General features: G+C 48.8%; 1 protein-coding gene across 2 annotated transcripts in view; it reads right to left on the reverse strand.

Moving 5' to 3' along the window:
• IFT88 (intraflagellar transport 88) overlaps nt 1–2,709 on the reverse strand; it is a 73,625-nt gene extending 70,916 nt beyond the window's left edge. The window contains exon 1 of one of the 2 annotated variants that reach the window (XM_090029188.1): nt 725–2,558. In XM_090029188.1, the coding sequence (XP_089885314.1) occupies nt 725–899 (175 nt within the window). In that variant the 5' untranslated portion in view covers nt 900–2,558. Of the gene's footprint in view, nt 1–724; nt 2,559–2,607 lie in introns of those variants that run through there. The other variant, XM_090029203.1, reaches the window with a different exon arrangement.
• Nucleotides 2,710–13,129: the final 10,420 nt, after the last annotated feature.

Below are 13,129 nucleotides of genomic sequence, written 5' to 3' on the forward strand. Positions count from 1 at the left end.
TACCCCAGGGCTCCCCTACTCAAGCCACAGCAGGGGGCCCAGCAGCACTGGAGGTGGGGCCCAGCCACCCTGCCCACAAAGGGACCTGGCTGTGGCAGGATGCTGGGCCCAGGGAGCTCCCTGCTTGGTCTCTGTGCATGCCAGGCACAGTACGAGTTGGAGCTGCAGCCAAGCTGTTCCCTGGGCTCTGGGAACAGCTGCCACAGCTGGTACTCAGGGCCAAGCCAGCCAGGAGCCTGCAACGCAGCGGCACTGTGCAGCACCTGCCCCATCCCTGGCCCCTTGAGGGAAGCTGTGGGTGGGCAAGGCCAGGGCCTGGACAGGCAGAGGCAGCCACGGTGGCTGTTCCCAGGCTCCAGGGACCTCCCGCAGCCAGACCCCTGCAGTGGGGATGGCTCTGCCCTGCCTGCACTGTGCCCAGCATGCAGGGAGGCCGATCCCAGAGAAGGAAGCCCCCTGAGCCCGGCGTCCTGCCCTATCCATGTGCGCAGGGTGGCTGCAGCCCATCCCTGAGAAGCTGTGCGGGCTGCCCAGGCCTCACCACAGGTGCCACTGGGCACCCCCGCCTGCCCACCCACCACAGAGCCCCAAGGCAGCCCCCACTTCCCGCCCAGCCCCCATCTTCTTAAGGGCCTGACCGGGCTGGCTTGCCCATGGCACCTCCCCACATGCAGCCCAGACCCTGCCCTGACTGCCCAGCCCCAGCACTCGGGTGCTGCCCCACCTGGGTGTGACAGGGCTTCTGGCTGCCTGGGCAGCTCCCTCCAGGGCCAGCTGGGCTGGCGGGCACAGCCTGGGAGCACAGGGTGGGGGCAGTAGAGCACAGACACCTCCCCGCCTGCCTGCGCTACCCTGGCTCCACCTGGCGCCTGCTGCGGCGCTGTGACTTGTAGCTGCATGGGACAGTCGGGAGCAGCAACTTTAAAAACAAAAAAATCCAATTTCTTTGTGTGCTTCTCAGTGTGCCGGAAAAATGTCTCTGCGTGCCACTAATTGCACACATGCCGGGGGTTGCTAACCCCTGCTCTAGATGCATGTTGCATGATACAGGGCTACTGAAAGCCTCCTGGCATCCTCAATCTTCTCTGGAGACCAGAAGCCTACAACCAATTCTTTCAAAGAACTGAGTAGAGCTCACTCTTAAAAAACTTTGATCGTACCACTTCTGACCATGTGTCATTAGTGCAGTTCAGCAAGATGGATGGAGAATCCTCCACTTCTTATTTGAGTTTTTCACCTATGCATTAAGAATTCAAGGTTGACTAAGTCAAAGAGCACTCGAGGACCAGTCTCTGCAGCCTACTACTTTAACAATCTTGAGAGCAGAGACGGGAACCCAGGACTACCCCACCCTAAAGGAATCTCTTAACCACTCAGCTACAGTCATGTTCCCTTTAGGGAGTAGCTCCCTCTTTTTCTTCTTCAGCAATCCCTTGCAGTCAAGGATGATTGTCTTCCATGACTGGGGCTAACTTAACTTTAACTGTTTATTGCACTGACACACAACTTCAAGGAGAGGGGTGTGGAGTGCTGTAATCCATGCTAGCATATACCCTGATAAGTAAGGAAGTCTCCTGGGACCTGGAAATTTAGACCCTCAGCATGGCAAGCAAGAACTGAACCTAGGTGTCCCACAAGGCTATTACAGGGGTGGACTACATAATCTCCTCCTCCAGCCTTGTTTGAAAAGAAAGTTGTGGCCACAACTGCGTTACATGCCAAGCCCAGTCCTGTCAGTAAATGCACCCAGAGCCTGCCAATGGGATCAAGCAACAGGACAGAGGGGTCAAGCATTCCTCAGTCTTGTTCTTATATCCCATTCAGGTTTGGTCAACATAAGCACCAATCAATCACCACATCATCTCTGACCCTACAGTCCATCAACCAGGATTTAACTGGCCACACTGTTACTGGGCACTTCTCAACCATTTTCAAACTGGACAGGATATCTGTGCCTCTAACCTGTACCAACGGGGTCTTCACAATGACAACAAATGCCTTTGTGAACAAGTACAATCCAGTCCCACACTGCTAACTCGTGTCCATTTACAAAACTACTTGGGGGCCTTCCAGCTCTTCACACCAATGAAGACATTGCCTTAAAATCACTGAAACAATATGTGGAAACCATACATGCAAAATAAATGCATCCTGGCCTCTGGCTCCTTTTCTAGTCCATCCAGGAAGAGCACAGACCAACGGCAGACACTTCCTCAGCCCGAGGAAGGGTGCTTGTACCCAAAAGCTTACTAAGAAGCATTTTTCCAACTATTTGAGTTGGTCTAATAAAAGATATCAGATTTACCCACAGAACCTTACTAAATAAACACATTTAGGCTTAAAGCAGGAGTCAGGCACTGTACTACTGGGCCTGCTGCAGCACTGACCGCTAGCACAGCAAAGGCCCGGGAGCCTTGGGAATGCAAAGGGCAAGGATCAGACCAGCCAGCTCTTGCACCCGCCGCGTGGGCCGGGCCCCAGGCCCACAACGGGGCCCGGGTTCCCCCTCCCCGCAGAGCTCCGGTGCTCCTGGCCCCGGCCCCACGGGGCAGGTTTCCGCACCGCAGCACCGAACCCCCCCTCCCAACCGCGCCCACCACCTCCTACCGAGCCGGGCGAACCCCGGGCCCCAGCGCAGGCGCAATCCCACCATGCACCGCGGCTCCGGGAAGGGGGCGGGACAGCGCGTCTGGTTGCTAAGGTGACGCGATCGCCACCACCCCCAGCCCACGGTAACGTCACCTGCCCTCCGCGCATGCGCTGTTGCAGCTCTTGAAGCCGGTGCTCTCCCCCCGCCCTCACAGGGCAGCCGCCGGGTCTCAGGCAGGGGCGGGAATGAGGGTGTTCTCACACGTGGCCTGATTTGCTTCCTCACGTTTTTCTTGGCCTTCTGGGATGTCTTTACTACAGGCACTGAGCCAAGGAGGTGATCTTGGTGCTGAAGTCGCACTGCGCTGTTGCTTTTAAACGTGAGAAGGACTTACCAATCCCGTCATGCATTAGGTAGACCCTAGCTGAAGGGAATCAGCAGACTGGACAGCTCTTGCAAGTGGTTTTTAAGCAGCAAATCTTCGTGATGCTAGGATTAACTCTCCTTTTTCCATACTGGTTTCTCATGAGTAATAAGAGCCCAGGCAGAGTTGCTCTGCAGAGGACAATTCAGTCTGCGGGCAAAGGGAGAAACCGCGCAGTGGTGACTACTCTGGAGTCTACCCTCTTCCATCCATTCATAAAGCCATGGATGCAGAGACAGCGCAAATGACCTCCACACAGACACTGGATAGCACCTTTGCACCGCTGTTCTAAAGCCCAGTTTCATTTCTTGCATGGGAGACCCGCTTGATTTCTGGCAGTAATGGGGGGGGAGAAGGATTTCATAGATTTTCAGGGTCAGAAGGGACCTCAGCAGATCATCCAGTCCGACCCTCTGCCCTGGACAGGAAAGAGTGCTGGGGTCAGATGACACCAGCCAAGTGTTTGTCCACAGAAGGAGATGCAGTATTTTCCCTAATTAGGGGACTGGGTCTGAGTCCACCCAGTAAGCCACTAAGAATACTTAGGGAATCTAAAGCAGGGGTCAGCAACCTGCAGCTGGTGGGCCAGGGCCAGCTGTGGGAGCCAGTAAATCTAGTCCAAAGCAAGGGGGGACTTCTCCTGCCCCTGGCTGCACCACAACCAAGTGGCTAAAAAAGCGACAGTAGCAGCAGCAGTGGGATCCTAGTGCCAGCCTACCTTGGACCCAAACCAGATTATTCTGGTTTACCTTTAGAAAAACATTGATGACCCTGATCTAAAAGTGTAGACCCAGCACCTGCCAACAAAAACAGTTCTTCTGCCAGCATACATACACCAGTTTCCCAGACAACATACCATTAACTGACAAAGGCACTCTTCTGCCAGCACAGCTGTGTCCTCACCAAGGGTTTTGCTGATTTTTTCACATTCCTACCCAATAAAGCAGGGGTTGGCAAAATATGGTCCATAGGCCAGATCCAGTCCATGGAGGGACTTTCACCAGCCCACAGTGGATCAGTCCTGCCTGGCCCAGGCACCATCTGGCCCGTGGCACACATCCCACTAACCCCAGGCACGCAGAGGGGCTGGGGCAGTTCTGCCGCTGGTCTCCATCTCTAGGCAGCCCAGATGGCAGCAGGTCCTTCTGGCTGCCACCACCAGCCCTGTCCTGGCCCCATGGGGACTGGTGGGTACCAGCATACACAGCCCCAACCCCAGCCTGCCCCACTCCCACTCCAGACCAGCCCACCCACGATGAGCAGTGACAGTGGCTGGGCAGAAGCTGCTGCTAGGTGTAGGGGAAAAGTGGCCACCTGCACCCCTTGCTGCTGCTGGGCCATTCTTGCTGCAGCCACCTGGAGCCTACACCCAGGCTGCCCTGCAGTTCCTCTCTGCCACTGACACCACCACCACCAGCACCACCTCCAGACCACCCAGCAGGGCAACAGAGGCAGTAGAGAGGTGCTGCAGGGCAGCCCAGGTGCAGGCCTGCAGGCCCTGTGGCTCCTCCCTGCTACTTGTTGCAGCAAGAAGGGCCCAGCAACAGTGAGGGGGGCAGTTGTTTTTCCCCTGCATCCAGGAGCAATGGCTGCTGCCACTTCTGCTCATGGGGGGGCGTGGGCTGGTCTGGAGCAGGCACAGGGTGGGCTGAGGCTGATGCTGTGTGTGGGTTCCAGGTTGGTTCAAAGCTGGTCTGCTCTGGCAGGCGTGGGTGTGAAGGCTGGGTTTGGAGCTGTGTACTTGGGTCACAGCTGGTTTGGAGCTGGTCCACTCTGGCCAGGGCAAGTCTGGGGTAGACATAGGGCAAACAGGAGCCAGGGCTATGTGCTCACCTGCTATTGGGCGCTGGTGGCGGCAGCATAGCAGGGAGGAACCGCGGGGCCTGCAGACTCCAGGTTTGGTGAGCTGTTGCAGTGAGAAGGGTGCTGACCAGCCCTTAACAGCTCCCCAAAGCTGCCTATGTGGCTCTCAGGCCCAAATAATTGCCCACCCCTACAACAGAGATATGCCAGCAAAACTTCGTAAGTGAGACCTAGTCTAAGTAAAGTACATACTGGCTGAGTCCACATGAGACACTTTACTGTGCAGCAGACTAATTTGCTGCACAGTAAAGCATCTCCATGTACACATGCATGGCAATTATGGCGCAGTAGACTAATTTACTTCACTGCCAGGTAGTCCCATCAGATACAAGTGCTATCCGGCAGTGCAGTAAATTACTGCACTTAAATGCACGTGTAAACAATGATGGGAATAGTTTATTCCAGCTTAAGTAGAGCCAGAGTATATTCAGTTCCATTACTTGTACATGTAGACATGCCCACTATGTATGACACTTGAATCATATTCACTTTTTGCTGCATTGTTCTGTATTTCCTTTATTCCATTTCCTGTAGTTCCTGTATTTCCATTGTTCTGTATGATACCTTAAACGTATTCATCGTTATTTATCACTGTGTTACCATAATGCCAAGAGTCCTTGTGCCAAACAGACCCCAATATAAATATATAGAAAGAGAGGAAATACATGGATATAAACAGACAGATAGGAATGCATGAAGCAATGGGATAATGTTCATCAACATAATAGGCTGTCTTAGCACACCAGCAGCCTAACTATTGTCATGCTTTTTTTTAGGTGTCACAGCAAAGAAGAGACATAACAATAGATCTGAAGGGATTATCATGATTTTTAGTACAAGACATCCTTAGTGAAAAAATTATTTCCAAGATATTGACTGCTAACTGATTTAAAATGGCATGGGTACAATAGAATCTAGTTTAGATTGCCACAGGGAACAAGTTGCAACAGGTATATATAATCTATGGCACTAGGCCAGTTGTAATATCTAGTTATTCTGAGGGCTCACAGAGACCATACTGTGAACATACTGCATGCTCAGGTGAAAGACATTCATTTGTGGAAATGATAATGCTAGTTATAATAATAGTACTTTTATTATTATTTTAATAACTGTAGTGCTTAGCACCTGCCACCCGTGCCCCAGGAAGGAAATGTAGAAATATAGGGTTGGAAAGCACCTCACAAGGCCATCTAATCATCCCTCTACTCTTAGACACATTAAGTATATTAGGCATACTAATGATGGGGATTCAACAACCTTCCGAGATAACCTGTAAACTTGTTCCAGGGCCTAACAAGCCCTTCTATAGTTACATCTGTTTATCTAATAGGTACTCTAAATTTCCCTTGCTGCAGATTTATCCTATCACTAGTGGACATGGAGGATAATTGATTAAAGTCGTCTTTATAGCTACTTTTTTATATTTCTGTTCAATCTTCTCTCTTTGAAATCTAATTCTTTCAACCTTTCCCCATAAGTTTTTTTTTTTTACATCTCTCATTCTTGTTCCTCTTCTTCAGACTTTCTCCAATTTGTCTTTTCTTCCTTAAAGTGTGGTGCCCAAAACTGGACACAGTATTCCAGCTGAGGAGTACCAGTGTTGGCTAGAGTGGAATAACTACCTTTCTTCAAATGCAACACCCCTGTACACTCCAGAAAGACATTTACCTTTTCTGCAACAGCATTACACTGTGGATTTATGTTCATTTGTGGTCCATTGTAAACCTCAGGTATTTTTCTACATTATAGCTACCTAGCCCTTATTCTCCATTCTGTATTTGTCCATTTGACATTTTCTTCCTTTGTACTTATCTTTCTTGAATTTCACCTTACTGATTTTGGACTTTTTTTTCCAGTTTATTCAGATCAGTGTACTATGCAGAAACATTCCATGGGCAGTACAACTGATACAGCTGAATAGGGAACTGTGCCATTAAAGGTGCAGTTATGCTCTTTCCTGAATGAAAAGTAGTGTTGTTGTGCCTGTGTAGTACTGCTCGAGCACTAAATGTTGTACAAGCAAACAAACAGTGCAATCACAGCTGTCTGCTTGTAGCTGAACCAGCTCATCTGCTAATAGTCATTATCGCTGACTACAATGAGAGGAAGCTGAAGAGACTGAGAGGATATTATGATCTAGTCAGTGAAATAAGAACAAAGGGTTTTCTGCATCTTAAAACCCCTAGGGTGCTGTGGCAGGCCCACATTTGCAGTGCCACCACTGGCGTGTCCTGCCCACCTGGGCACCACCCCAAAGCCTTCTTGCCTGTCATGACTTGATGTTATTTGAGATTAGTTGTAGGTGCTGCTCAGTGCTTTCCTCTGGCCCTAGACAGCTCAGCCAGTAGGACTTCTGCGAGGCTCCACCCCCACTACATTTCACCCCTTTCCACTCAGGTGGTAAACTCTGGTCTCGGCGATGTCTGCAATGAGCTACTGGCGCTGCCCATTCTCCTGGCACGCCTGCCTGCAAAGTAGATATACGGCCTTCATGGCTGGTGAATGCACAACTTAATGATAAGGAAACTAAATGTGAGCGCATGGTACAGGCATTGATTCTACGCACACCCAACACTTTACCTCAGTGTTCTGCGGCTGGCAAGGCGAGCTTCTCCCAGCCCCCACTGGCTTCCCCCCTTTGTGGGTATTCCCCAGCAAGCTGGGTTTCTAGGCTGCTGGCTACTGGCCACGTATCCCAGTACTTCAGACAACATCTCCTCATACTCCCTAGGCTCCTCTGCGACTGCTGCTGCCCTAGCAATGGGTTTTGGGTCTGTACTTGTTCAAATGCAGTGGCTGTGACTACAGGGGCGCCGAACATGTTTTCTTCACCAGCAGGCTCTATCAGTCCCTCTTGGGCTGGCCTCCTCCCATTTCAGCTGCCCGTGTGTGAGCATAGGCTCAGTCGGGTCTGCGCCATTGGGTTTGCCCGGCACAGCTTCCACACCAATACCTGCTCTTTCTCTTATGGGTGCTCAGCCGCCTGCAGTGTCTCCTGTTCTGGCAGGGCCTCCTGCCCCTGGAAGGATTCCCTGCTGTGGTGCCACAAGTGTGCTGCCTGACTCTGTGGGAGGGTTCCTGCAGCAACCGAGACTTCTGCAACCTGGCCAGGCAACCTGCCCCTGTGGGGGTGTGCTGGTCCCGATCCAGCTGCAGGGAAGTTTTCAGGTTGCACCCACAGTGAGCCCTCTCTCCCCCTCTCCCCTGCTGCCACCGGGGAGTTCCTTTTATCCTGGGAGTCCTCTGGGGCCAGCCCACTCTGCAGGCCCTCTTCTGGTTGCGTGGTGCTGGCCAGTTCCCCAGCAGACCGGTCATGTGGATGCTGGTGCTGTGGTAAGTGTGCTGTGGGCCTGTAACAGGTGCATCCAGACAAGCACAGACCATTTTTTCCAGGGGACAAGTAGCAGTGGCACTTAATACCTTGTGCCATTGTTACTTGTCCCTGGGGATGCCCATGTCACGTGGCTCTGGTGAGCAGCAGGTTACCTAGAGGGTAGGGGTGGCTGAAGCCAACAACTGTGCTGGCCCCAGAAGCCTTATCTAGGGGCCTCTCATGGTTGCAACCACAGCAAGAAGCCTGGCCAGCAGTTTGAGTGTGATTCTGGCAGGTCAGGCTCCAGTTTTGGGTGACACATACTGCTGCCACATGCACCACCACTTTTTTTTGTGGTGTGGTTTTTTGATCCTGGGATGTCCCAGGGTCAAGAAAAACCCCTGTGCTGCAAAGTAGCAGCACAGAGAATGCCGGCATGTGTGGTGTGTGGCGCCACAGATGGGTCTTCAGCACCACATACTGCACGTCCACATTTGTCCAGATGTGGTCCTACATTATAAAAAGAAGCTTGTTTAAATATGGTTATGATACCTAAGCCATGCTAAAATATATTTGTTCTTGCTTCTCTAGATAGAGGACAAACAAACACATGATAATCATGTTGGTGAATTATATTAATCCCAGGTAACTACAGGTTTCCCTCGCCAACCACGGTTTTGAGTATCCATGCTTAATATTCTATATATAATTTTGGCTACCGTGGTATACAGTTTTGAGTAACCACAGTTTTCTGTGGCTGTGCATCAGCCCACCACCTGCCATTTCAAATCACCCGCGCTCTTGCTAGTCACCTGTGGTGCGCCTTTCTCCTAATGTACACTCAGTCTTGTGTTATGCTTCACGCCATTAACATCCAGTTGCAGGTGCTCCACATTTTTCTCCCAATTTCTTTGTGATTTTTGCATTTTGCCCTAAAGCATGGCCTCTAAGTGAGTGAGTGGTGAAAGTGAGTTATTTGTGAAGAGGGCAAGGAAAGTGATGTCTTTGGAAACAAAATTGGAGTTGCTGGATTGTCTAGCACATGGAGAGAGTGTTGTGAATGTAGGGAGGCATTTTGGTGTGAACAAATCTACTGTGAGAACCATTAAGAAAAGTGAGACTACCATGAGGGCTAATGTTGCAAGTGGTACACCGGGAAGTGCTGAAGTGACCTTTATGCCATGCAATCATAGCTCAGAAAAAATGGAAAAAATACTTAGCATCCGGATTGAAGACCAGACACAGAAGAAAGTGCCTTTGAGCAGCCAAGTGATATGTGAGAAAGCAAAGTGAATTTATGACCACATTGTCCAGACCTTGGGGATGAAGACATGAGTGAATGCATGAGTTTTCAAGCCAGCACGGGGTGGTTTGAAAACTTTAGGAGGAGACATGGGCTCCACAACGTGAAGATTATGGGGGAATCAGCTTCAGCAGACACTGAAAATATTCATATTCAAGTCTCTAACCCCATTTTTCCCATAAGCCTTTTGTCTTACCAACCACATGGGAACTTTCAGGAGCCTAACCCCTGCGGCTAGCAAGGGAAACCTGTACAACTGATACAATGTGGTTCTTTAATATGGCTATAGATGTTTTTATTTATTTCAGTTCATTTTTTGTCTTCAAAGACTTTTTTTAGTTAAAATGGTTTCGTTTGACAACCAGGTATAAACACATCTATTTTTTGTTTTGTTGACAGGACCACAACACAGCTTTGATAATGACTTCTGCAGCTTTCATCAAGTTTCCTGGCATCCAAATCTACCCTCGAGTTAGAATAAAACTTACTTGCCCCTGTTTGTCCCCGTATCCCTTCTTTATAGCATAGGTGTCTAGCTTTTTATTTTGGTTCAAACCTCTTTTTTAGGGTAAAACCAACCTACTATCATTATCATAGAATCATGCATTTTGTGGTGCAAATTAGTTGGGTTATGCTCACAGACTAGCAGCTGCAAGACAAACTCAGATCTAATATGGCAAAGTAAATGTCTTTTTGAAACCAAAAGTTCAAAGAAACAAATAGAACTGAATAAAAATTTCATGAAGCCACGTGAAAAAATAAAGCTGCAGTAGTTATAGTGGCTGAGCCAGAAAGACGATCCCTACCATTATTTTTTTTCTCCTTTTCCCCCTTACCTGAATATCCTAAGTCCTCAATTCAGTTCATATGCATGGTGGAAAACCCTTTCCTTTGGGAAACAAGGGTCTCAGCTATACAGAAAACAGACAAAACAGGTCAGAAAAGAAAGCTTAGTGCATCCTATATCATTATTAAGACAGAAAAAAAAAATTTAATGGAAAAGTTATTTGTTGCAATATATCTTTTTGGTCCTATGCCAGCAGCATAATGAAACTGTAAAGCCAATATACTGTATGTAATGACTGACCATACCCTTTGTATGGTCAGTTTTTCTGGGCACTGTGGACCCAGTACAAGGACTCGTGTTTTTGCTCTCCTTCAGCCTCACCATCAACAACATGTGTCCCTGGCAGCTGGGTGGAGTGCGGTGGTGTTGGCAGCAGTGGGAGCACAGTGGTGGTAAGCGGGGAACTCTTGCAGATGCCGCTGGAGCTGGCGGCGGCGGGGGTTGGGGTGAGGAGTGCCGACCACAGGTCAGCAACCACTTGTAGATGCCACCAGCAGCAGTGGCCAGCAGTGATCACTGACTGCCCGCAGACACTGCCGATGGTGTCAGCAGCAAAGTGGGGTGGTGAGCGGCAACTGCCCACCTTTTTGTAGGGAGTGAACTGCCACGTTCAGGGGGTGCACATGCACCCACGTGCACCCCCCATGCATCGCCAATGAGCCTCATTGTTCTATTGTAGGCAATATATCTAGGGTGGAGGTATAACTGGAGTGCCTATTTACTCCAGCTGTTTCCAGGTGTTCAGAATGCATTTTTTAGTCCTGTCTTGCAAGATAGAAAGGAAACATAAAAACCACCTTGGCTCCTTATCCACTCCTGCACAAAGAATATCTCAATTTGAACTGCTAATTGGACCCTGTGTATGAGCTGTTTTCAAAAAGAAATTTCAAACATGAGAACTTTGGACTTGGAAAACATTATACCTGACCCTTTTGGACCACAAATTTTTTGTGTTCCAGCAGATTCTTGCTGGGAAATGTTTCAGGTGAGCAAACAGCAGCAAATTTTGAATTTCAGCAAGGATATCTGTGCATTTAGTAGTGTCCTTGCTTCGCACTCCTCTCTTCAAACAAAATTGTTTCTCATCCCTACTTCACTTTCCAGTCTGCCTGACCCAATACATAGACAACTTTTTCTGAAATCCTTACAAGCAATTATGAAACATAGATACTCAACTGCTCTAGTTTATGCTTTAAAAAATCTGTCATGAGGTGTGCTGAGCTTTAAGTGCTGTGCCAACTCCGGTCCTCTCAACTACTTTTGTGTGAGTGGATTTGGAATATTACTTACGTAGCTGCCTACTAAATTAACATAATGTACTAAAATGAGTCTTTTAATTTGTATACTACATTTCTTGGCATCTAGGTAAGTGTTAACTATTAGCATTACTGGGAATTAAGCGTAGAGACTGTTCATTCTAGGAGTTATTGTGCAGAGGCTGGTATCTAAATTGCCCCTGGTAACAAAAGTCCAGCTCAGATTGTTACATAAGATTGTTTTAAAAAGTTAGGAACGTTTGAAGAGAGGAAAAGACTGAATTAGTCCAAACAAATAGTTCTACAGATAGCACTGATGGCCTGTGTTGATCATGTCTAGTAACCAAGGAGAGGGTGGGATGGGAAAAATCAGTAAACCAAACCTGATGTGCCAGAAGTTAGGCTCAATTAAGTCCCTGGCACCAATTCACTTACAGGCACTAAGAGATCTGAATCCTGATCCCAACAACTGTGCCTCTTGCCATACTACATGTACACAGCAGGAGGTATGATTTTTGGGATCATATCCCAGTCACATTCTTTCTACTTGCCAGCCCATGGGGAGCCTGGGATCATGATCCTGCGCCAACAATTTGAAAGCCAGATACTTGCAGCCCAGAATGACCCAGTCCCAGGGCTGGTTTGGGACCCCTATGGGTCCCAGGTACAGGACCAACAATCAGCTGATTGCTGGACCTGAAGCAGTCCTGGACAGGCAACCTATTCAATTTTAAGGCACAATGCAAACCAGCCATAACAATGTTCTGCAGTATTCAAGGAACATTTATTTTATGGCTGGTTTGTCATTTTAAATCACCTTAAGTTGGGTGCACCTATAGCACCCTTGCCATTTATGCCACAATTAACATGCTAATTGAAGCATAAGTGTAATATATAGAAGGGCTTTTAGTGAACAAAGTAATGAAATGGTATGCTATTTCATCCCTTCTCATCCTACTACTTAAATATCCTAACTGAACTGGTTGAGTGGGAGGGACCTTCAGAAGATCACCATCCTCACTGGTATTGACTAAACCTTAAGCATCATGTGGAATGTAAGACTTGTATTCCAGCTCTCTGCCTCTCCCTATTATGAGTTTTCCTCCTTTTTCCCTTTTTTTCCCTTTCTGTTCTCTTTTTTGCCTTGTGTCTAATAAGAATTTAACCAGCAGACTTGGACTGCATTGTTGGCAGCACTGCTGCTATCCTGTGACAAGACAACAAATAAAAGTAGAAGCAAAACTATATTATGCTGGTACAAATGTCAAATATTGTTGCGTAGGAATAAGATCAATTAGATCAATTAGGCCAGGGGTTGGCAACGTTTTTGGCCAGAGTGCCAAAAACACCGACACCTTTGTCTTGTAAGATGTTGGTGTGCCAGGGACAGATGGCGGGAGAGCTGTGAAGGGTCAGATCCTTGTTGAGGCAGTGCAGCCCCGGCCACTTCCCCACCGTCTGCCCCAAGGTGCCTGTGCCAAGCAAAATGCCTTCACATGCCACACTCTGGCATGTGTGCCAGAGGCCACC

This window comes from Crocodylus siamensis, chromosome 1, assembly GCF_052110815.1.
Source record: "Crocodylus siamensis isolate JL-2025a chromosome 1, ASM5211081v1, whole genome shotgun sequence".
In the NCBI taxonomy this organism is placed as follows: domain Eukaryota; kingdom Metazoa; phylum Chordata; order Crocodylia; family Crocodylidae; genus Crocodylus; species Crocodylus siamensis.